The following is a 25873-nucleotide window of genomic DNA, read 5'->3' on the forward strand; positions in this document are numbered from 1 at the left end:
TAGTTTGTTGATAGCAAAGTTTCCTATGAGATATTACAGTATTCTATTCTATTCTACTGGTATTCTGTTCACTACCTTTCTATTTTGCTTTATTGCCATTGTTGTCAACCACACTGCCACTAGGTGTCTCTATTGACCATATTTTCTGCATAGGTAGAGGACAGCTTTTGTAGGGTTTTACATGTCATTAGCATTGGTTGGTGGAGGATGTATATACAAGCAGACTGCTTCAAGAGAAGGAGCAGGAAGTCGCAACCACAAAGGATATGATGTAACAATCATTATACATAATTTATTTCCATTTCAAACTCTTCGTCCCACATGTTAAAAACAGTCATCATCCAAGTTGTCCAGTGGATTTATTTAGACTCATGCTGTTTGATTAACAACTGCTGTTTTTGTTACAGAGCTTTTGTTTTCAATTACAATTTAAAAGAGGTTACAGAATAAACACATTTATGGTTCAAATTTGAAGACTTTCCTGCCATGAAAGCACCAAGAATATTAGCATTATTTTGCTAATATTATTACCGTCATAGTAATTGACCAAGTAAGGACAGGGAGAGAGAGAAAATAAAGGTGAAAATACTCACATAAAAATACATCCTCTTAATTAAACAAAAGGTGATATCAAATGATCTGATAGTACAATCCCAGTGGTATGTATTTACATTAACATTGGCTTGGGGGTGTTGGGCCTCAGGCACAGTCCATGTCCCCATTGGAGGCATGAGACAGACGCCTCTCCTCTCTCCCTATGATGCTCACTCTCTCCTCACACTCCTTCTCCTCTATGTTCTCCTGCTCATTCTCCCTCTCCTTCTCCCTCTCTCCCTCGCTCCTCTGATTGTACAGGCGTAGGCTTGGGTCTCGTAAGGAGGGCCCATGCACAACCGGAACCCCTGAGCCTCCAAGTGAGAGTCTTCTCTCTGGGAGGAGAGAATCAGAGCGAAAGCAAGAAAGAGAATGCAGGAAGGACAAGGAGTTTGACACAGGCACCTGTTCACACTTAGCTTTACACACCATAATACTTCCCTCACAACTCAGCTCACCTCCCGGTCCAATAGGATGCATCAGTCTGTTCATCTGGACGTTCCAGTGTTTGACACTAGTGCTGGCCTGCCGCAGCTTCCTCTGAGCAGTCTGAGGGAGACCATGGAGAGGACGGGGGGAGAGAGGTTGTGAGAAAAATAATGTGAAAAGGTGAAGGGGAAGAAAATGAGAGACGGAGTGAAAGCGAAGACAATGGGGGAGTCAATTCATAAATTATTGTGTTTTATGCTGAATCCAGAGGCAGCTGTGCTTCATTTTGAGATGTTTATCGGAAAAGAAGGACAAAACATAACGTGCACACTGACACACATACAGCAACTACTAAATAGTCATCATAGTGGGGAAAGTACTGCATAACATCTATCTACACTGCCGGTCAAAAGTTTTAGAACACCTACTCATTCAAGGGTTTTTCTTTATTTTTACTATTTTCTACATTGTAGAACTATGAAATAACACATATGGAATCATGTAGTAACCAAAAAAGTGTTAATCAAATCAAAATATATTTTATATTTGAGATTCTTCAAATAGCCACCTTTTGCCTTGAAGACAGCTTTGCACACTCTTGGCATTCTCTCAACCAGCTTCACCTGGAATGCTTTTCCAACAGTCTGGAAGGAGTTCCTATATATGCTGAGCACTTGTTGGCTGCTTTTCCTTCACTCTGCGGTCCGACTCATCCCAAACCATCTCAATTGGGTTGAGGCCGGGGGATTGTGGAGGCCAGGTCATCTGATGCAGCACTCCATCACTCTACTTCTTGGTCAAATAGCCCTTACACAGCCTGGAGGTGTGTTGGGTCATTGTCCTGTTGAAAAATAAATGATAGTCCCACTAAGCCCAAATCAGATGGGATGGTGTATCGCTGCAGAATGCTATGGTAGCCATGCTGGTTAAGTGTCCCTTGAATTCAAAATAAATCACAGTGTCACCAGCAAAGCACCCCCACACCATCGCACCTCCTCCTCCATGCTTTACGGTGGGAAATACACATGCGGAGATCATCCGTTCACCCACACCGTGTCTCACAAAGACAGCGATTGGAACCAAAAATCTCCAATTTGGACTCAAGATCAAAGGACAGATTTAGACCACTGGTCTAATGTCATTGCTTGTGTTTCTTGGCCCAAGCAAGTCTCTTCTTCCTTTAGTAGTGGTTTCTTTGCAGCAATTCACCATGAAGGCCTGATTCACGCAGACTCCTCTGAACAGTTGATGTTGAAGCATTTATTTGGGCTGCAATTTCTGAGACTGGTAACTCTAATGAACTGCAGCAGAGGTAACTCTGAGTCTTTCATTCTTGTGGCGGTCCTCATGAGAGCCAGTTTCATCATAGTGCTTGATGGTTTTTGCGACTGCACTTTAAGAAACGTTCAAAGTTCTTGAAATGTTCCATATTGACTGACCTTGAATGAAAGAAATTCCACAAATTAACTTTTAACAAGGCACACCTGTTAATTGAAATGCATTCCAGGTGACTACCTCATGAAGCTGGATGAGAGAATGCCAAGAGTGGGCAAAACTGTCATCAAGGCAAAGGGTGGCTATTTGAAGAATCTCAAATATAAAATATATTTCGATTTGATTAACACTTTTTGGGTTACTACATTATTCAATATGTGTTATTTCATAGTTTTGATGTAGAAAACAGTAAAAATAAATTAAAACCCTTGAATGAGTAGGTGCTCTAAAACTTTTGACCAGTAGTCTAAGATCCTGAACATTATCTTGCCGTCCCGTTATCTTGCCGTCCCGTTATCTTGCCGTCCCGTTATCTTGCCATCCACATTATGCTCGTTCACATGCATTCCCGATCACACAGAAACGGGGCAGCAAAGGTAGTTAACCGGACTATAATTTCTTGATGAGTAGTTTCAAGTTTACCTAGTCGTATGCACGGGATACATATGGTATACCTTGTCTAACGAACTGCTTACTAGCAGGTTCCTTCTCGACAATGCAACAACAATAGGAAATAGTGAAAAATAATAATACGAAAATAAAGTAAAAGGCAGTAGAATAGAATAAAAATGTTAGCATAAGTATAATACAGGAAGGCACAATTTATAGTATATGTATTGGGGAAGGGGGCAAGTGTGTAAATTGAGTAGTATAGTAGAGTAGCTGTCGAGTAGGTAAAGTTTTATGCAAAGTAGTTCCCAGATTTCTATTTAGCAGAAGATCTAGGGTCCGATACCGATTTTTTTTGCACTCACTGCAATGTCCTGGTCCATTCTGTGCCGGTTGGCCCGAACCTTCTCCAGCTGGTGTTGGGCCTCCTCCAAAGCCTGGGACTTGGTTACCATCTCCTGCCTCAGCTCCTGCTTCTCTCTCTGGGTCTTCAGGATGTACTGCTCCTGTTCCTCTTGGAGGGCCAGCAGGACCTTCATCTTCTCCTCCTCCTCCACCAGCAGACTGATGGTGAAGAGAGAGAAGGAAAGAATCCTTATGCAGGGTTCTAATCACACTACATTTCAAGCCCTGTTGGAACTCTAAAATTAGTTGGTTGGACCAATGTTAATAATGTTACAGTTACAGATTAGGGATGCCCACTTATTGTGTACTGTATTCTAAAACTTCTGTTGGTGTCCTGATTTCCTTATTGTATGTGTCATTGACATTATGAAGGGACCAATCAGAGAGCAGGGTTATGAAGATGTCATTATGAAGGACCAATCAGAGAGATGTGTTATGATGATGTCATTATGATAAACTAATCAGAGAGCAGAGTTATTACAATGGCATTATGATGGGACAAATCAGAGAGCAGAGGTATGACAATTTCATAATCAAGGACCAATCAGAGAGCAGGGTTATGACCGTGTCATTATGAAGGGACCAATAAGACAACACGGTTATGGGGATGGATCAGAGAACAGGGTTATGACAATGTCATTATCAAGGGACCAGTCAGAGAGCACAATTATGACAATGTCATAACAAAGGGACCAATCAGAGAGCAGGGTTATGGAAAAACTAAACCTGAGCTCTTCTAGGGGGTCAAAAAAAGAAAAGAACACCTTAAGATGTTCAGTTCCTGAGAAAGCAGACAAACCACAAGTAATGAGCAGAGATAACAGGAAATCGTTGCCGTTTTTCTGAGAACAAACACGTCTACCAACAAACACAGCTGTGTGTGTGTGTATGACTGAGGGTTCCTTGCATTTTAGATGAACGGAGGTACAACTTCAGATTAATACCAGTGTTCATTTTGGTTTGGCTAGTTTTTGATTTGGGTTAACTTATCTTTAAAAAGATGCAATTGTGGTTTGCAGATTTCACTAAATGAAGCACACACTGTAGCTAGCAGGTCAAGGCCAACACTTCCAACGTGAAACGTCCCCCTACCTTCATTTTTTGTGTGACTTTGCGGTAACAGACTGAAATGACAGGAAACTGTGAGCACAGAGTGAGCACTAAGAAGTGTTAGACATTTACAGAAGACATGTACGTGTCAGGGGGGTGTAAGATAGTCAGATAGTCCTTTTCCATGATGTTTGCTACCTGTGTGTATTTGTGTGTGTGTGTGTGTGTGTGTGTGTGTGTGTGTGTGTGTGTGTGTGTGTGTGTGCGTGTGTTTGTGTGTGCGTGTGTGTATACTGTACATACAGTATACATGTATGTGTGTGTGTGTGTTACCTGGCCTGTGTGAGGCGGTAGGCCTCCTCGTTCTGTCTAGCTCTAATCTCCTGGTGCAGAGCCTCCTCCAGGCGGACCTGCATCTCCTCCAGCTCCCTGATCCTCTTCCTCTGGCGGTCCGTCTCCGCATCCTTTAGGGCCATCTCCGCCTGCATGTTGTCCCGCTCCTGGCCCACGACAAACACACACTTAAACCAGGACAAAGCCACAGTTAAATCCTTAAAGATCTTTAGAGTTAGACATGTATGTTGGGTCCTTCTTCTCATTGTCTCACACCTTCCTTCTCCTCTACTTCTCCTTCTCACCTTCTCTTCTCCTCTCTCCTCTTACCTCAACCTTCTTTCCTTACCCGGCTAATCTCCCCCTCCTCATCTTCTTAGCCTCTCACCTCTTCAGCCTGCTGTAGCTGGTCCTGCAGGGTTCTCTGCAGCTCCTCATGTTTCTGTCTCCTCTTCTGCTCCTCCTGCAGCAGTGCTGCCTGGGAGTGCCTCTGCGCCTCCTGCACACCGATGATACCAACAAATATAACAGAGGTTATTGTGATGCTTTTATCACATAGCTATCCAAAGTTCTGTTTTCTTCACAGTGATTTCACTCACTCACTCACTCACTCACTCACTCACTCACTCACTCACTCACTCACTCACACACACACACACACACACACACACACACACACACACACACACACACACACACACACACACACACACACACACACACACCTGTAGGAGCTCCAGCTCGGCCAGCTTGCTCTCTTTCTCCCCCTGGAGGAGGCACAGACGTTGTAGCTCCTCCTCCTTGGTGGTGCGCCTCCTCTCCCTCTCCTCCCTTAGCTTTCTGCGTCGCAGCTTCAGGTCCTTATGCAGGGAGTTCTTCCCCTCTACACACAGACGGATGGCTGTCTGGATCGCTGCAGGAACAAAGTTAAGCTTGGGCCCAAGGCTAGTATTTTTAGACTGGGCTAGTAGAATATGTGCCAAAAGAGCTTTGTGATTTATGTCTGTAAATGTCATTTATTATTATTATTATTATTGTTAATGTGCCTGTGGTTACCAACACAGTGTGTGTGTGTAGTGTACAGTAGAGAGTATGTTCTCTGACCTGTGGTCCACTCCTGTCTCTGCTTGGTATCGGGGGCGCTCATCTCGTAGGTCTTAGTTAGCGTCTTCACACAGAACATACACCTCTTCCCCTCCTTCTCTGGTAGCACCTGTCAGTGCAACCACAACACTGCGGTGAGAAAATAACCATAACAACAACTTGCACACTCCAACGTTCTTATTGTTATAAAGAATGGGGTCATATTCATTCTATACATGCTACCATGAAGCCTTGCTCTCTGAACAAATCTCTCGGCCCAGCTGTGCCTTCTATTCTACATAACCCAGCATTGTGTACCTCTACACAGCAGTTGTGGTCCAGCTCGATACAGCCTTTACACTCCTTGCGGTCCTCACTGACGTAGTAATGCAGAGTACTGGGCCGGAGAGAGAACCAGCGCTCGTTCCAGTTCCTCCGCAAGTGACCCTTCTTCCACAGATACCCCTGAGGACAGTTACATACACCCACACAAAGTTACACATGCCTAATTATATAAATACTGTTATACTTTAGAAGTTTATTACATGCATATTACATGCACACCAACACAAACATTTCTAATAATCTTTATGTTAAAAGCACCTCTTTTATGATATTGCCCACTATCTCCTGGTAGACCTTGTCTATCGCCATGGTGACAGAGTCATTCTCCACGCCTCTGGTCAGCCTCCCGGTGTTGACAAAGTCCAGGAAGGCCCACACTGTGATGCCACTCAGCTGCACAGGCTCCTGGGATATGAAATCCTCCATGTCCACACAGCTAAGCTCCACACTCATGGCTAAGCAGATCTTCTTCAGGAGGTATTCCACCTGAGAGGGCCAATAGGGAATGAATGGGACACATAATGGGACAAATCTGAACTTGAGACAGAATCTCCCATTGACATTATTAAAAGATTTGCATGAAAGGTTGATGAATGTAAGGAAGAAAAGAGGAAAATTATTTTGGATTATACGTCCAGGGCTAAGAACTCACCTCCTCTGGGGCCAGGATCAGTGGATACTTGTCCTCAGACAGGAAGTTGAAGATGCACCAGAGATGGAAGGCGTCTTTATCAAGCAGAACACCCACGCCATCTTTAGGCCGGTAGTTCTTTTTGGCACAGAGAGTCCAGCAGAACACATCTACATTCTCCTTATCAAATGTGCCCTCAACCACCTGGGGTCAGAAAGAGAGGATGTCAAGTGTGTGTGTGTGTGTGTGTGTGTGTGTGTGTGTGTGTGTGTGTGTGTGTGTGTGTGTGTGTGTACAGTACCTTGTCCAGTATAAATTTGTTGAGGTAGGGCATGTACCCCTGGTTGGACACCGGCCCATCATCATCGTCTCTGAAGTGGTCCTCTAGAGCCACAGGGTCGTGGGGGATGTTCAGCGCAGTGTACAGATTATGAGACAACACCTATCTCATCAACACAGAGTACAGATTATGAGACAACACCTACCTCATCAACACAGAGTACAGATTATGAGACAACACCTACCTCATCAACACAGAGTACAGATTATGAGACAACACCTACCTCATCAACACAGAGTACAGATTATGAGACAACACCTACCTCATCAACACAGAGTACAGATTATGAGACAACACCTACCTCATCAACACAGAGTACAGATTATGAGACAAAACCTACATCTCATCAACACAGGGTACAGGTTATGAAACAAAACCTAAATCTCATCAACACAGGGTACAGGTTATGAGACAAAACCTACAAGACAGAGACAGACAGACAGACAGACAGACAGACAGACAGACAGACAGACAGACTGTAATGCCCTGGCCATAGAGAGGGGTTTTTGTTCTTTATTTTGGTTAGGCCAGGGTGTTACATTAGGTAGGCGTTCTATGTTCCTTTTTTTAATGTTTTTGTATTTCTTTGTTTTGGTCCGTGTGTGGCTCCCAATCAGGCACAGCTGAAGTTCGTTGTTGCTGATTGAGAGTCACACATAAGGAGCATGTTTTTCCTTTGGGTTTTGTGGGTAATTGTTTTCTGTGTAGAGTTAATCCCGACAGGACTGTTTTGCTGTCGTCTTTGGTTTATTTTTGTAGTGTTCTCTTTTTCAATAAAAATTCTAAAGATGAACATATCATCCGCTGCACCTTGGTCTAATTCTGACGACAGACAGACAGACAGACAGACAGACAGACAGACAGACAGACAGACAGACAGACAGACAGACAGACAGAGACAGAAATACATGTATTTTTTTATTTTATAAAATCAAAATGTCAATTTCAACTTCCATAATTCCAGTTTTGGAGCCTGTAGTCTTAGAGCAACGAGACGGAGGTGGTGAGACACAGGGACTCTTTGACAATGTCGTTATAGCGCCGGCTGGGACACAGAGCCCAAGCCCCTCAGTGTGACTGGGATTAGAAACGTCACAATGCCTGATCCCACAAACAACGCAACACAACATCACTGACCCAAAACACATGACAATACAGCACACACGTATTCACCCAAACACCAGTGCAATAACACACCACCAGCCCCCCAGAATCATGAGGGGGCTCAGAGAGGGTCTGCCTCTGAACATAGAGATAGGCCTATCGCCATAGCAGATTATTGACGATTCTTTCTCCATAGTATGGCCCAAACATAATCCCAGAAATTAGCCCAGTTACAGTCATGTGTTTGTTATTCTACACTTGAGGAGGGGGGCCAAAAGTCAAAACTAGGGCTGTGCAATGATGAAGTTAATTACGAATGTGATCAAATTCCAATAGAAGGGGTTTGATCAAGCAATAACATTATCTAAGACACCAATCAGTATACAGTGCTGTGTAGCTCATGCTAAAGGACATATCACACCCACGCATTGAGCTAACAGGAAAGAGATCAGATCTTGAAAATAAAGTGTCTCATCTAATGGGGTTGACCTGACTAGATCAATAAATAAACAAATAAAACAAGTTCTGATGCCAATTACATAAAAATATAATTTTCCTAAAAACAAGGAAAATATGCTGAAAAGATGAACAAAAACAGTTAAGGGTAAAAACGTCAATAACACACAAACCAACACATTGGAAGGGCAGAGAGACACTGAAGAAAATCAATCCCATCCTCCCTGCTCTTTGACCACTATACTGCCCCCCGACTTGACCCCTGACCTCTCACCTTTAGCTGGGACTTGGACACCTTCCCACTCTTCTCCACGTCCAAAGAGGTGAAAGCATACCAGATGGACTTCAGCAGTTCAGCTCGCAACTCCATAACTGCTTCTGCTCAGCTCTGCTTATTTTACTGCATCGCTGTGTATGTGTATGTATGGCAGACAGACCTGTGTGTGTCTCAGTAAACCCCTACATCCTGCTCTCTGATAAATGGCTGCCCTGAAGCTCACTGGCGCTACCTACTGTAGCAAACAGGAAGACTGTAAAGAGTCACCAAGGGCAACAGTGTGGGGTATATTTGGAACTAGCCACCAGAGGACAGCATCTGACTGTACTCCACACTGAGGAACTCAACTGAAGTGAGTATGCATTGTTGGCCATTACACTACTCTCACAAGTTAAGCATGCAATTGTCCCAATACAATTAATTCTGGTTCAGGTTCGAGCCAAAGTTCAAAACAGTTTGTTTGCATATCTAGCGCTCCTGGACCTGATTTTGACCACGATGCAGAGAGATCAACCATTTCCTTTATTGTTTTTGTTTTTGTCAACAGTTGGCTTGATATCTCGAGTTGGTTTCCTGCTGTTCTGATTGGTCTCTTGTTGTTGGAAAACCACTACAGGGTCCGATTTTTGGTTGTCACATATGCACCTCCCCGACTTCACGCGCCGACTTTCGTCTACAGCCGGCTTCGCTAGCCTTACCGCTCGAACACACCCACTGCAACACCACAGGATAATTGCCGCTCCCGAACGCAGCTCCGATTGACAAGCCCCCTACCTGAGCATGGCAAAAGGAACAAACAATTCACCTCTTCAATTAAGAGCAATTACTCATATAATACATCATAACCACATACAAATACAATGATTACATGTGCTTCTCATAATCAATAACAGTTTCCTGGTTATTTAATAAGGCAGGTCTGAATATAAGGCATAGACTGACACCAGCTCTATGTGTGCAAGGTTCAATTCAACGAAATGGCCAGGGGTGCTTACAGTACAACAAAACGGAGTTCGACGTTTAATTCAACGGAAACGGAAACAGTTCTGAATGGTCAGTTGAAGAACGACGTCATTATGACGGCCCAGAGGGCGATTGTGTATGAAGTGCTGCACGAGTTTTGCGATTTCAAGTGGTCACACCCATATTGATCAGACCACACCCACCAAATGGAAGCAAGCGTAGCTCCAAGGCCGTTTAAGAACAGTACTACCGTTTTGGGGTAACGTTGTTCAGTACAAACTGTCACGAAACCTAGCAAATGTTGAACCGAACTGAACGCATCTGTCTGGCACCCTTTGAATTTCGGAAGGCTCATAGACTTGGCAGAGGCTGCCAGACGGGAGGGTGTGTGGAATTTGTCTAATTATGTGATAATGCTCGAGAAGCCAGTGTTTGGAGGATATTTTGGCACGGGTGTTGTTAGGCCCGAGACGAAGTCAATATATCCTCCAAACACCGACTTCGAGGCCATTATCACTTTTATACAAGGGGTTACCAACATACTAAAATAATGATTGACATATTTTCATTAAAAACATAAAAAAAAAAAATGTATTCATAGAATTTCATCCTTCCACAAGATATAGTCCTGAAACAAATCTAGGGTTGCTACCAGAGACACGACCCGGTCATTGTTCTAAATGTACCATTGCCATACTGGCTGGCAACGTTCGTATCCCTTGCTTGCTAGCTAGCCAACTACGGCTAACTCAGTCACGTCAAACAGTGCAGCCAAAATAACAGCAAAGTAGATGCATTTGCGTTTGTTTAAGCTGTTTTCTAGTGACATTTATTTGGATACATCCATAACAATGAGTTAATGATGAGCGATTTTGCCTGGTTTAGAATATGTGCTCTCGTCGGGACACTTTTGTTCAGAGGAGCAAGCCAACAACACAGCTAACACAATCACTTCAAACTGAAGCTGGGAATACTGCAAACTAGATACACTTCGTTTCGTTTGACCTTTTTTCAATTGACATTTCTTTGTATATATCCATAAAAATTATGCCAGCTGATTCATGATTTCGACTGGTTTAGAAACGCTGCCTTACATGTCTGTCTCATTCATTATTATAGGACAGTTGGAGATCGAGGTATATACAAATCTCCGCTGTTGAAAATAACATTTTAGTCTAAAAGAAATGTGAGATAATGTCTAGATACTTTTTATAGTGGAGATGAAGTTTATCAATTGCCTGGCTGGGCTGATGAGACAGTGGATTGTGCAGTCAGGTGGAACAGAGTAAATAGGCATTTTAAGGTCATAGATTTTGCCGGTGGTAATTTGTGGAATAGTCACCGGCTGGAATGCGGTTTTAACCAATCAGTATTCAGGATTAGAACCACACGTTGTATAATACCACTGTTTCACTCTGGAACTCTTTCTTATTGCTCTATTAACTAATTTACCACCTGGTGGTGTCACCATGGAAAGACCAATGCTCCATTCCACCAAAATAGGCTGAAATTTAAGGCAGTCTTTTCAAAAAGCTCTTACACTAAAATGGCATTATCATAATTTTCACAATATTTTTCCAACCTTATAGTGTGGAAATATATATAAAACAAAGGGAAATCACGTTTTTGACTGCACTGGGGCTTTACAGTATTTCTGACTACAGGCCCAAATTTTGCCAAGCCAGGTATCGTGTTGCAAAGGCTTGGCCAGGAGAACATATATCGTATTATTTATTTTTGTAATCGACGGAAGTGGAGAAAGGGAGTGAACAACAATCTGCCCACTGGGCAAAAACTGGTTTAATCAATGTTGTTTCCACGTCATTTCAACCCCAAAAATATATGTGATGATGTTGGATCAATATGGAAAACTGATTGGATTTGCAGAAAGTCCTCAACTTAAGGGCATTTCGTATTTTTTTCACCCAACCGTTTAACCTGAATCCAATGACATGGTGACATTTGTTGTTGATTTCAGGTTGAATTCACATTAGTTGACACAACCTGGTTTCAATTCCCCAATTACATGTTCATTATTTAACCCTCTGTTTTCCCCATGGTTTTTGTGAGTGATTGTTTTATTGTATGTTCGGTCCGATGTTTGTGGGCTTGGTATTACTTCATGTATTTTGAAATTTTGAGTAAAGTTCATTGTGTTACTCATCCCTGCTGTCCTGCGCCTGACTCCTCTGCACCAGCTACACCCAGAACCTTACAGGTGGTATTTGAAATGGTCAGTGATCTGTTTGTTAACTTGGCTTTCGAAGACTTTAGAAAGGCAGGGCAGGATGGATATAGGTCTATAACAGTTTGGGTCTAGAGTGTCACCCCCTTTGAAGAGGGGGATGACTGCGGCAGCGTTCCAATCTTTAGGGATCTCGGACAATACGAAAGAAGGGTTGAACACTGGTAATAGGGGTTGCAACAATGGCAGCGGAGAATTTTAGAAAGAGAGGGTCCAGATTGTCTAGCCCAGCTGATTTGTACAGGTCCAGGTTTTGCAGCTCTTTCAGAACATCTGCTATCTGGATTTGGGTGAAGGAGAAGCCGGGGAGGCTTGGGCAAGTAGCTGCGGGGGATGCGGAGCTGTTGGCCGGGGTTGGGGTAGCCAGGAGGAAAGCATGGCCAGTCGTAGAGAAATGCTTATTGAAATTCTCGATTATCATGGATTTGTCGGTGGTGACAGTGTTTCCTAGCCTCAGTGCAGTGGGCAGCTGGGAGGAGGTGCTCTTGTTCTCAATGGACTTTACAATGTCCCAAAACTTTTTGGAGTTAGAGCTACAGGATGCAAATTTCTGTTTGAAAAAGCTAGCCTTAGCTTTCCTAACTGACTGCATGTATTTGTTCCTGACTTCCCTGAAAAGTTGCATATCGCGGGGACTATTCGATGCTAGTGCAGTCCACCACAGGATGTTTTTGTGCTGGTCAAGGGCAGTCAGGTCTGAAGTGAACCAAGGCCTGTATCTGTTCTTAGTTCTACATTTTTTGAAAGGGGCATGCTTATTTAAGATGGTGAGGAAATTACTTTTAAAGAACGACCAGGGATCCTCTACTGACGGGTCAAGGTCAATATCCTTCCAGGATACCCGGGCCAGGTCGATTAGAAAGACTTGCTCGCAGAATTGTTTTAGGGAGCGTTTGACAGTGATGAGGGGTGGTCGTTTGACCGCGGACCCATAGCAGATGCAAGCAATGAGGCAGTGATCGCTGAGATCCTGATTGAAAACAGCATAGGTGTATTTGGAGGGCAAGTTGGTCAGGATAATATCTATGAGGGTGCCCATGTTTACGGATTTAGGGTTGCACCTGGTGGGTTCCTTGATAATTTGTGTGAGATTGAGGGCATCTAGCTTAGATTGTAGGACAGCCTGGGTGTTAAGCATATCCCAGTTTAGATCACCTAAAAGAAGGAACTCTGAAGATAGATGGGGGGCAATCAATTCACATATGGTGTCCAGGGCACAGCTGGGAGCTGAGGGGGGTCTATAACAGGCAGCAACAGTGAGAGACTTATTTCTTGAGGTTAATTAAAAAAATTAGAAGCTCAAACTGTTTGGGCATAGACCTGGAAAGTATAACAGAGCTTTGCAGGCTATCTCTGCAGTAGATTACAACTCCTCCCCCTTTGGCAGTTCTATCTTGGTGGAAAATGTTGTAGTTGGGGATGGAAATCTCAGAATTTTTGGTGGGTACAGGAACAATGGTGGCCATCTTGAAACATGTGGTGACAGCAGACTGGGATAGGGAGAGATTGAATATATCCGTAAACACACCAGCCAGCTGGTCTGCGCATGCTCTGAGTACGCAGCTAGGGATGTCGTCTGGGCCGGTAGCCTTGCGAGGGTTAACACGTTTACATTTCTTACTCACGTCAGCCACGGAGAAGGAGAACCCACAGTCCTTGTTAGCGGGCACTGTATTATCCTCAAAGCGAGCAAAGAAGATGTTTAGTTTGTCTGGAAGCAAGATGTAGGTGTCCGTAACGTGACTTGTTTTCCTTTTGTAACCCGTGATTGTCTGTAGTCCCTGCCACATACGTCTCGTGTCTGAGCCATTGAATTGCGACTCCACTTTGTGTCTATACAGACATTTTGCTTGTTTGATTGCCTTGCGGAGGGAGTAACTACACTGTTTATATTCGGCCATATTCCCAGTCACCTTTCCATGGTTAAATGCGATGGTTTGCGCTTTCAGTTTTGCGCGAATGCCGCCATCTATCCACAGTTTCTGGTTATGGTAAGTTTTTAAAGCTACAGTGGGTACAACATCTCCTATAGACTTCCTTATTAACTCACTCACCGAATCAGCATATATGCCAATATTATTTTCTGAGGCTACCCGGAACATATATCAGTCCACGTAATCAAAACAATCTTGAAACGTGGATTCCGATTGGTCAGACCAGCATTGAATAGTCCTTTGCACGGGTACTTCCTGTTTCTGCCTATAGGCTGTGTGCTTACGGTCATTGTTCTGTTGGAAGGTGAACCTTTGCCCCAGTCTGAGGTCCCTTAGCGCTCTGGAGTAGATTTTCATCAAGGATCTCTTGTACTTTGCTCCATTCATCTTTCCCTCGATCCTGACTAGTCTCGAAGTCCCTGTTGCTGAAAATCAGCCCAACAGCATGATGCTGCCACCACCATGCTTTACCGTAGGGATGGTGCCAGGTTTACTTCAGACGTGATTCGTGGCATTCAGGCCAAAGAGTTCAGTCTTGGTTTCATCAGACCAGAGAATCTTGTTTCTCGGGGTCTGGGTCCTTCAGGTGCCTTTTGGAAAACTCGGAGTGGGCTGTCATGTGCTTTTTACCGAGGAGTGGCTTCCGTCTGGCCACTCTACCATAAAGAGCTGATTAGTGGAGTTCTGCAGAGATAGTTTTCCTTCTGGAAGGTTCTCCCAACTCCACAGAGGAACTCTGGAGCTCTGTCAGGGTGACCATCAGGGTTCTTGGTCACCTCCCTGACCAAGGTCCTTCTCCACCGATTGCTTAGTCTGGCCGGGCGGCCAGCTCTAGGAAGAGTCTTAGTGATTCCAAACTTCTTCCAATTAAGAATGATGAGGCCACTGTGTTCTCGGGGACCTACAATGCTGCAGAATTTTTTTGGTACCCGACCCCAGATCTGTGCCTTGACACAATCCTGTCTCGGAGCACTACGGAAAATTTGTTCAAGGCTTGGTTTTTGCTCTGACATGAACTGTCAACTATGGGAACTTATATAGACAGGTGTGTGCCTTTGAAAATCATGTCCAATCAATTGAATTTACCACAGGTGGACTCCAATCAAGTTGTAGAAACATCTCAAGGATGATCAATGGATACAGGATGCACCTTAGCTCAATTTCGAGTCTCATAGCAAAGGGTCTGAATACTTATGTAAATAAGCTATTTCTAAAAACCTGTTTTCGCTTTGTTGTTATGTTTTTTTGTGTGTAGTTTGATGAGGAAACATTTATTTAAACCATTTTAGAATAAGGCTGTTATGTAACCAAATGTGGAAAAAGTCAATGGGTCTGAATACTTTCCGAATGCACTGTATATTTATAAACCGATGACAGCTTTGCACACTCTTGGCATCCTAGTTTTCCCAACCTTCCGATGGTGAGAGACGCTCTTCACATCTCCATCGCTCTTCAAAGTATTTATCCAAAACAGATGAGGTGTGCGTGTTATGGTTGGTCTGACACACTTAGATAGTGTGACATAGTTCTGTTCTTCTCTTTAAAGGGATTTACCTGTCCATCTCACCTGTCACATTCCGTTTCCTGTACTTGTTGACTTCCAATCCCTACCAAGTCTCCCACAGATCCCTATGGTTAGTGAACAACATTTCCTGACATACTGAAAGTGCACAGTTGGATCATTTAACCTCTGAACTATAGCGTTGGGCTTACTTTGAGTCACAAAACACAGTAGTCTATGTGGCATCAGGCAGTCAGTTTCAGACATACTGTATCTCGCTATGATGTGAATATTTGTTGTCTACTTTTTGGTTTTGTTCGCTAAATTGAATCTGTAATCACATTCACAGGACAATATATATGATACCCAACAATTTGCATGATGTTGCTGCTAAAAATTGAGTTGTTGAAGTTGTAGATGTTCAGTGGTAGTTATGGTAGATGTTTGCTAGTGGTGTGAGTGTGGAGTTGTTTCCCTCTAGATGGTTGAGGATCTCATTCCAGCTCCATATTTGGAGGATGAGCACGTCAAGCGGCAACTTAATGAGAGCATATTGATGTTGTTTTTAGGGGCTGGCCATTCGAGTCCACACTAATCGTTATCTGGAGATGACTGATGTTTGGGGTCTTTAAAGTATGTCGTCTGCGTTTGATGTGAGTGTGTGTGTGTGTGTGCGTACGTGCATACGTGTGTGATGTGTGTAATAGACAGACACGGCTGCAACTCAATCTCCCTCTTCCTGACTGTCTGTGGCTCAGTCCCGGGCTCTTATGTGTGAACCTTACTCTTCTCTAATCACAGAGAACACATGCTCAGACCTGTCCCAGGCCACCCTGCAAATCACATCACATTTACATTTATTGTAATTTGAGTCATTTATAATTCTTTTAACTAAATAGAAAGAGGGTAAGTCAAGAAATGGCTCTCATTCCAAAAAAAATGGCATGGTAAGAAACAAGTGGCACATAGTGTATCTTACATGTTCAACATACCCCGATGAACACACAGAGTATCTTACATGTTCAACATACCACGATGAACACACAGCAGCAAACACAGTGCAGTACAATCAATGCCATATAGTAAACACAATCAGATGATGTTAAAGAACAATGTTGATTCAGACAATGGTTAATAGCAGAATCAGGTACTATAGCATTTACTGGTTCTGCGCATTTGCTCTGTTTAATTAATGGACCTACACTGAGTGTACAAAACATAAGAAACCCCTGCTCTTTCCATGACACAGACTGACCAGGTGAATCCAGGTGAAAGCTATGATCCCTTATCGATTTAACCTTCAATCAGTGTAGATGAAGGGGAAGAGAAGTTAAAGAAGGACTGTTAAGCCTTGAGACAATTGAGACATGGATTGTGTATGTGTGTCATTCAGAGGGTGAATGGGCAAGACAAAAGATTTAAGTGCCTTTAAACGGGGTACGGTAGTAGGTACCAGGTGCACTAGTTTGTGTCAAGAACTGCAATGCCGCTGGGTTTTTAACGCTCAACAGTTTCCTGTGTTTATCAAGAATGGTCCACCACCCAAAGGACATTCAGCCAACTTGACACAACTTTGGGAAGCATTGGAGTCAACATTCCATCATCCCTGTGGAATGCTTTCAACACCTTGTAGAGTCCATGCCCCGTGTAAATTCAGTGTATATTTCACATTGTAGGAGAACAGGAAGAGTGTGCTTTCTAGAAAGGGGGATCACCCAATGAGATCCTTTATTTATTAAATATCGTCAGTGATTTCTATGGTTCTACCTAAATGACTGGACTGTTTAATCAGTGTTGGAAGTAGAGGATTAGGAATAGGAAACAGCAAACAGTCATTCTCAGGATGCAGCTCTGTGATTCTGCTCTGAACCAGTAAACCTGGCTATTACTGCAACTGACATTTAGCGGCAGTTTGAACAGTCCCTTCCTTCAAGACAATGAACAACAGGATGAAAAAGGAGATGATCCTTAGTTGTCAGAACAATGTGATTCTCTTTAAGACAACGCCAGAGTAGTGGGTTTGATTCCCACTGGGTCCACTCTGGAAAGGTACCAGAATGTGTGCTCTCGCTACTGTAAGTTGCTCTTGATAAGAGAGTCTGCTAAATCTGTCTGACTTGACAAGCTTGTCATTAATGTCAAAGTATCATTACATTCTTGAATCAAACATTGGGAATGGGTGTATTTATAAAATACCACTTCTTTATGCTACAAACACTTTCTTCATCTCAGTTGATTTCCCAACCATCTCATTGTGGGCGGGGCTTCCAGGGGTGAGTGCAGGTAAGAGCTGGGATCCACCTTCCACGTGACACACAACTACAGAGAGAGGACACCACCACGGAATACCTGAGAGGGACCGCACTGAGGTCCTGACTGCAGAGAGAGACTACCCCAGGCTGGCTAAGGACCTTCCCGTCTACCCCTGAGCACCTGGAGGCCTGGTACTAAATGTGGAGGAACCTGAGTCTCATCTGTTCATCTGAAGGTAAGATGGAGAGAGTAGAATGAACACATCTGCAATGGAGGAAACACATTTTACTTTTTGCATTATGTACGAGTCCATGCAAATAAATGCAATGAACTGTGTCATGTGACATGTAAATAATGCAGGATGAAGAGGTGTTTGTGTGGCCACACAGTAAATATCCACAGTAGGCCTAAATATCTACAGTAAATATATATTATTTGTTCTGTCTTTTACATCAGTAAGTTAAATTCAATGGACTGAAAAAGGCTGTATGCTTTAATGTGCTCTCTTATGTTTGGTTCTATGATAATACGTAGAATGTAGATAGTATATAGATAGAGGTATATATAGATGGCGAGTATAGATAGATAATTCTTATTCATAATATAGTTTTAGATTATATGAATGCCATTGTACTTATGAATTATAAGACATTGTAATTCTGCGTGTATTCTATCTAAATCCTAATACTTTGAGCAGCATCGCAATAGTGTAAACCAAGACTGTTCTCAGGGCAGACCTGGTTGTAGCTAGACATGTTTGAGTCACGTCAGGGACAATTTTAGAATTTTAGCTAACCCTATCCCTTTTCCTAACCTTAACCTAATTCTCCTAACCTGCCACAATAATTCTCCTAACCGGCTGTGTAAGTTCTCCTAACCTGCTACGAAAAGTCACGTTTGCTCGTCAAAACCAGCAGACCAGCCCTGAGAACAGTCTTGGTTTCCACTAATGCGATACAGCATACTTTGAATGCAAAGAAAGACTCAGCATACATGATTCCTCCTCTTGATGATTGTTTTTTCCCCAGTACTTCAAGATACAGCGTTATCTGGTGGGGGTGGTGTGTGCTTGTGTGTGTCTGTGTGTGTGTTTAAAATTGTTACTTCAAAAGACATATTCAACTGTCAATGTTGTATACAATAACCCTCTCTTTCAAATGCCTAAGTGGTTTTGGCAGACGTTCCACTGTCTTTGGGAAACCCGACACTGGCTTAATGAGAGGGGAATTCCTCTTCTCTCTCTCTCTCTCGCTCTCTTTCTGTCTCTCTCTGTCTCTGTCTCTATCTGTGCAGGAGAGGGAGAGAAGAGAATGAAAGAAAGAGAGGAGAAGAAGAGGAGGGAGAGAGGGATTAGAAGATATTTTAAGATTATTGAGGGAAATTACAGTTCCGCCCACAATATTAACCCTTTCATGTGACGTTCATTGTTGCTTCTCAGAACAATTGACTTTCATTTACAATAAAGTCAAAGTAGATTAAAGCCAGAGTAGTCCAGAATTTGCATACTCTCATTGCAATAAAAAAAATACGATTTTCAAGGTACCGAAAAGATCCTCAATTGCAGCTACCTAATTTCTTACCTCTGAAGTTTATATAGCCTCACTTCATCTTTAAATACATGCAATAATCATCATTATCCTCAAAAAGTCCCGTGTTTGATGAAGGCGTCTCGTTTAACTAAGCTCTAAACTTTCATCCTGTCTTAATTCACATCCACAGATCTACAAGAGGAGAGGAGAGCAGAGGAGAGTGTTTGATGATGAAGCTTCACCTGGTTTCTCCTTCCTCTTGAGGGGAACAAGTTCTCCAGAAAACTGGATGTCACGACCGGAGGAAACAACAAAACAAAGTGATTCACTAACTTGCCTCTTCAATTCCTAATCCATCAATTTGTCTAAAGAGGATGTCTATCTCTCTCTGTTCCTTTACACCATCAACATGAGTGCTGCCTTCTCCCATCCATTCGTAGATCAGCGACCCACTTACCTTAATAACAGAGGCAGCATCCTGCCGTACGGACTGTCTCCCTCTAGTGGCCACTCTGAGAACCGCACCCACTCCCACTCCCACCACCTCCACTCTGACCCTCTGGCCCACACCGTGCCCTTCCTCCTCTACCCCACCACCATGGATCCTGGAGGCCTCTATGACGCCTCGTTCCGGCTCCCCGGAGGCCCCACCCTGCTCCCATACTTATCTCCCTTCCACCATGGGCGCTTCGGGGTGTACGAATGCCCCTTCGAGCTGGCGTTTCTCCAGAAGAGGAACGAGCGGGAGCGTCAGAGGGTAAAGTGTGTTAACCAGGGCTATGCCAAGCTGAGGCACCACCTGCCAGGGGGCGCCAGTGAGAAGAGGCTCAGTAAAGTGGAGACACTCAGGGCAGCGATTCGTCATATTAAATACCTGCAGGGTCTGGTGGAGGGGCAGGGGAAAGGGAGAGAGGGGCATGAGGAGGAACAGGCATGCCACAGCCCCCGTTCTGCTCCATGTAGGACAGAGGACTCGGGACACAGCGATGGGGGGTCAACTCGCTCTCTCTCACACTCTTCCAGTATCTCCCCGGGGGTAGACTGTGGGGAGACAGAGGGCTCTGGGACCTAGGGGATTATGGGTAGTGTCGTTTGTGAAAGGGACTGTGGATGGACATTTGTAGAAAGGGTGTGAGTACCCCCCTCTCCAAGACTGCTCACCACAACATCACACCCTGAGCACAAAGATAAATAATGTAATACTTTTCCACTTGATACTGTGTTATGTATTGGCAATGTGTATTGTTTTGTGACACTAAAAGGTTGTACCAAACCACTTTGGAAATCAGATTATGTAAAAAAAAAATACGCTTCTGATTTTAAGATAAACACCTGAAACTCTGAGAGCAATGAATTCAATAAGTATGCAATGTTTATTGTATTTCGAAATGAGACACTGACACATTACGGTTTGTTATCAAAATAAACTATCGCTCGTTTTATTACAGCGCATGACATCTTTTGGAAATTTCACTGTGATACTGAGTAAAAAAACTGGAAATAAAGACATTTGATTCCTTTTTTAACACACATAGTCTTGGAAAAGAAACAGATTCTACAACGGGACAACTGATACTGAGAGGAAAAAATTGTTTTGGTTAAACAGTATTTATAATAATGTTCATCTAATTTTCTAATTAGTTGTAATAGTTTGGCACAATTGTGCTCATTCCTCAGACTTAGTTGACTGATGACTCAAACTAAATTTGTTTGCGAAACGTTCATAGGCATGGCGTTTGGTCAGAGCAATGAGTCTGGGTAGCCAGGCAACTGACTAGGGGCCTGTCACAAATGTTTGGTTGCTGTGTTTGGGTTCTACATGTATATATACAGTACAAAGCCTTTCACATATATTGCACAAAGCATTGGACATGATAGAGCACGAACTGATACCATAAATAATAAGAGTCATAAGAGTGGCAACTGTTGACTTACACTACCGTTGAAAAGTTTGGGGTCACTTAGAAATGTCCTTGTTTTTGAAAGAAAAGCACATTTTTGTCCATTAAAATGACATCAAATTGATCACAAATACAGTGTACACATTGTTAATATTGTAAATGACTATTGTAAGCTGGAAACAGCCTAGAAGGCCAGCATCTCAGAGTCGCTTCTTCACTGTTGACGTTGAGAATGGTGTTTTGTGGGTACTATTTAATGAAGCTGCCAGTTGAGGACTTGTGAGGCGTCTGTTTCTCAAACTAGACACTCTAATGTACTTGTTCTCTTGCTCAGTTGTGCACCGGGGCCTCTCACTCCTCTTTCTATTCTGGTTAGAGCCAGTTCGCGCTGTTCTGTGAAGGGAGTAGTACACAGCGTTGTACGAGATACTCGGTTTCTTGGCAATTTCTCACATGGAATAACCTTAATTTCTCAGAACAAGAATAGGCTGACGAGTTTCAGAAGAAAGTTATGTTTTAGGGCCATTTTGAGCCTGTAATCCACAAATGCTGATGCTCCAGATACTCAACTAGTCTAAAGAAGGACAGTTTTAGTGCTTCTTTAATCAGAACAACAGTTTTCAGCTGTGCTAACATAATTGCAAAAAGGTTTTCTAATGATCAATTAGCCTTTTAAAATGACCAACTTGGATTAGCTAACACAACGTGCAATTGGAACAGAAGAGTGATGGTTGCTGATAATGGACCTCTGTACGCCTATGTAGATATTCCTTTCAAAATCAGCCGTTTCCAGCTACAATAGTAATATATAAACATTAACAATGTCTACACTGTATTTCTGATCAATTTGATGTTATTTTAATGTACACATTTTTTTTGCTTTTCTTTCAAAAACATGGACATTTCTAATTGACCCCAAACTTTTGAACGGTAGTATAGATCTCACTGGCAATAATTCCAACAAGATCTCATGGTTTGACACAGTCTGACTTAAATATTTGACATTTGTCCGGGGGGGAATAAATGTTGAGTTTTGATGGTTAAGTATAGGCATTAATTACGATTGGTTAAAGTGGCAGTGCAGTAAAACTTGATTTTCCAGTTTTAAAAAATTTGTACAGTACCAGTCAAAAGTTTGAACACACCTACTTATTCAAGGGTTTTTCTTTATTCATACTATTTTCTACATTGTAGAGTAATAGTGAAGACATCAACACTATGAAATAACACATATGGAATCATGTCGTAACCAAAAATAGTTACTACATCAAAATATATATTACAGCTCAAATAAGCAAAGAGAAACGATAGTCCATCATTACTTTAAGACATGAAGGTCAGTCAATATGGAAAATTTGAAGAACTTTGAAATCATGAGGACCGCCACAGGAAAGGAAGACCCAGAGTTACCTCTGCTGCAGAGAATAAGTTAACTGTTAACTGAGTTAACTGCACCGCAGAAATTGCAGCGCAATAAATTCTTCACAGAGACTGCGTGAATCAGGCCTTCATGGTCGATTTGCTGCAAAGAAACCACAACTAAAGGACACCAAAAAGAAGAAGAGATTTGCTTGGGCCAAGAAACACGAGCAATGGACATTAGACCGGTGGAAATCTGTACTTTGGTCTGATGAGTCCAAATTTGAGATTTTTGGTTCCAACCGCCTTGTGAGATGCAGAGTAGGTGAATGGATTATTTCTGCATGTCTAGTTCCCACCGTGAAGCATGGGGGAGGAGGTGTGATGGTGTGGGGGTGCTTTGCTTGTGACACTGTTTGTGATTTATTTAGAATTCAAGGCACACTTAACAAGCATGGCTACCACAGCATTCTGCAGCGATACACCATCCCATCTGGTTTGCGATTAGTGGGACTATCATTTGTTTTTGTCACAACACAACTGATTGGCTCAAACGCATTAAGAAGGAAAGAAATTCCACAAATGAACTTTTAAGAAGGCACACCTGTTAATTGAAATGCATTCCAAGTGACTACCTCATAAAGCTGGTTGAGAGAATGCCAAGAGTGTGCAAAGCTGTCATCAAGGCTAAGCGTGGCTACTTTGAAGAATCTCAAATATAAAATATAGTTTGATTTGTTAAACACTTTTTTGGTTATTACATGATTGCATGTGTTATTTCACAGTTTTCATTTTCATTTCATTACTATTATGATATATTTTTTGGGGGGGGGGGCCCAGTTAATGAGAACACTTGATGTGAGGCCAGAGGCAATTGCCTCTTCTTCTGCCAAATGGTCCTCCAGTGATAATCGCACCATATCGAGATGGCTTCTCAGAACTACAAGTAGGCTAATTCTCATGTGACGCATAGGCCAGTGCCCTCGCTGAGGCAAGATGAGCTGTCATCTTGGTACATGACAATGTTCTACCCGTGAACCCAGCCAACCACCTGCAGCTATGTACAGTATATATACAGCCAGTGTTATGTAGCAGATTGCAATGCAGTAAGAGAGAAGCAAAACCACTCCAGGATCACTGGGCTGAAAGTCATGACAAAATGTTTGTAAGTAGTAGAGGATCATCGGCCCATTATCCTGAGAGTGAAGCTAGGACCGATTGAGAAGCATTAGCAGCGCCAATGCTGAAGAGAGACATCTATAGCTCCGAGCTAGTCTGCAGCGCTGGCGCAGGAAGTGGAGACATGATGAGATCCAGTATCTTGTCATTGTTGCCAGCATCAATGTTGAACAGAGGTTCGCCAGGTGGTTGGCATGCTGGTAGTATAACATGAAAAAAAGCAGTGTTAATTGTAGTGATTAAACCAATGATCCATTGCTTGTATTAAATCTGAGAATATGATTAACATGTGGGTGTCTATGAAATTACCAGAACTTGAAAGATCATGCGAAGATTAAGGAATGGAAGATTTAGTATATTTAAAATGAAGAACCCCTAAAAGCCATCATACAGACCGCCTCTGGAAAAGCGTCTGTGTAAACCCAGCACCATTACTTTAACGTGAAACTCAAACTTGTGCTACTGAGAGAGAAGAGATACTCTATGATATGAATGTTGGTTGCTGCTCCATAGGCCATGAAGAGTAGCGGTCAGATAGATTCCTAAACAGACTACACGCCAAAGGGTCCTGACTCCCAAGATTAACTGACACCCTGCTATTGGACCATTGATAAAGGTAGGCTGCATTTGCCTTACAGAGATTTGGAATAGAAAGCATATATGGCTATATAAATAGAAAACATCAGACAGAGAGAAGAGCAGACATTGGACTGCTGCAGAGCAGCACATCTCAGTCATGACATGCACAGTGGTTTTTGATGCAGGCCAGCAAAGCTACTACACAACATAACACAACACTAAACAATACATTAATTGCACTATAATGGTGACAAACGGTTCCCACAAACTGTTAGGGTCTACATAAAGCTGTCCCAACAGCAGTCCTAACACCTTACCACTGCTACACCTCAGTGGAGCCTTGTCTGGCAGCGAAACAGTTCATTCAGCCTCATTTGCTGCTTTAAAAAAAAACATCGCTGAAATGGCTGACTTGCTTAAACAAATGTGGTTTCTACTGACAATTGAGATGTACAAACCATGCCATAAGGGGACGACGAGCGGATAAGAGGCAATCCGTAATTTCAATTAAGACATTCGGGAGTGAGCTAGGATGGACATAGTCAATATAACTATTTGTTCAGCACTTGTAAAATGTACAGCGACAGAATTCAGAAAATGGGGCGTTCTTACAGTATTCTCCCTGTACACCAAGTCAAAACGTAGAATAAATAAAGGGGGTATATAAACAGACAATGAAAGCTCTTACAATATTTGATGATCACATTTCTCTAAAACAGGCTATAGGCTACATGTGCAACACCAAGTCAGAACAGTAGGCTAAATTATGAGGGGAAAAGGACTAAATTATTAGGGTGAGGCACATGGGCTACTAACAGCTTACTACACAACATACACTTAGTATTACTTTCTTAGCTACAGTATACATATCTCCCTTGCATTTATGCAGCAGCATACAAGACACTTTTGGACTCACCTTGTTGTGCTGTGCACACTTGAACAGGGAGATGTTGCGGCGGTCCTTTGAGGGCAAATTTGATGCTTTCAAGACAACTGGGAACTCTGAAAAAAACAAAGTTGAATAATGATGATATTCAGGTCAGAGCTCTAGAAAGAGGCCCGACTTGCAATTGTGAGTTGGATGACCGTTCAAAATGTATTTTCCCAGTCGGAGCTCTTTTTTTTATGAGTTCCCAGTTGTGTTGAACTCACTGAAGTCTGAGATTTCCCAGTTCCGAGTTTCCAGTTGTTTAAAGCGCGGCAGAAGTCATGCTGGATTGACATCATGGCCAATGTTGAATGTTTACCATTTTAAGCTTGGAAAACAGACCCTTAAATCCAGACTTGGACCACACACCCACTCCACTGAATACCAAACTAGTGATTCCTTTGCAATGCTTGCAGTTAGCCTCTGATTCCTTCCAAACCACTAATTGTTGAATTTGCGATTTCCAACTTGTTGTGTAATGTTTATGTCCAATGGCCGATGAGCACCGATACATTTTATGTACAATTTCTCTTCATTATTTCTCTTCATATGACAAGGATTGAAAAGGGTT

The 25873-nt window shown here is 42.7% G+C and overlaps 2 protein-coding genes and 1 long non-coding RNA gene across 3 annotated transcripts; 2 read left to right on the forward strand and 1 right to left on the reverse strand.

The window, feature by feature from the left end:
- Window positions 1-267: 267 nt before the first annotated feature.
- Window positions 268-9113, reverse strand: LOC115150279 (differentially expressed in FDCP 6 homolog). The gene is made up of 12 exons (XM_029693395.1): window positions 8929-9113; window positions 7056-7196; window positions 6776-6958; window positions 6382-6609; window positions 6097-6243; window positions 5800-5908; window positions 5421-5608; window positions 5084-5194; window positions 4696-4862; window positions 3273-3471; window positions 1053-1143; window positions 268-929 (listed from the first exon to the last, which is right to left on the reverse strand). Exons 1-12 carry the CDS (start codon window positions 9022-9024, stop codon window positions 700-702), a joined length of 1890 nt encoding a protein of 629 aa, XP_029549255.1. The 5' UTR covers window positions 9025-9113; the 3' UTR covers window positions 268-699.
- Window positions 9114-12098: 2985 nt separating this feature from the next.
- On the forward strand, window positions 12099-19860 carry LOC115150280 (uncharacterized). Its single transcript, XR_003867088.1, has 3 exons — window positions 12099-12127; window positions 17846-18062; window positions 19547-19860. It is a non-coding gene; the product is annotated as an uncharacterized LOC115150280 (long non-coding RNA).
- A 16-nt stretch (window positions 19861-19876) lies between these two features.
- Window positions 19877-20428, forward strand: LOC115151188 (achaete-scute homolog 5-like). Its single transcript, XM_029695196.1, has one exon. The coding sequence runs from the start codon at window positions 19955-19957 to the stop codon at window positions 20426-20428; it is 474 nt and encodes a 157-aa protein (XP_029551056.1). The 5' UTR covers window positions 19877-19954.
- The last annotated feature ends 5445 nt before the right edge of the window (window positions 20429-25873 follow it).

This window comes from Salmo trutta, chromosome 16, assembly GCF_901001165.1.
Source record: "Salmo trutta chromosome 16, fSalTru1.1, whole genome shotgun sequence".
Taxonomy (NCBI): domain Eukaryota; kingdom Metazoa; phylum Chordata; class Actinopteri; order Salmoniformes; family Salmonidae; genus Salmo; species Salmo trutta.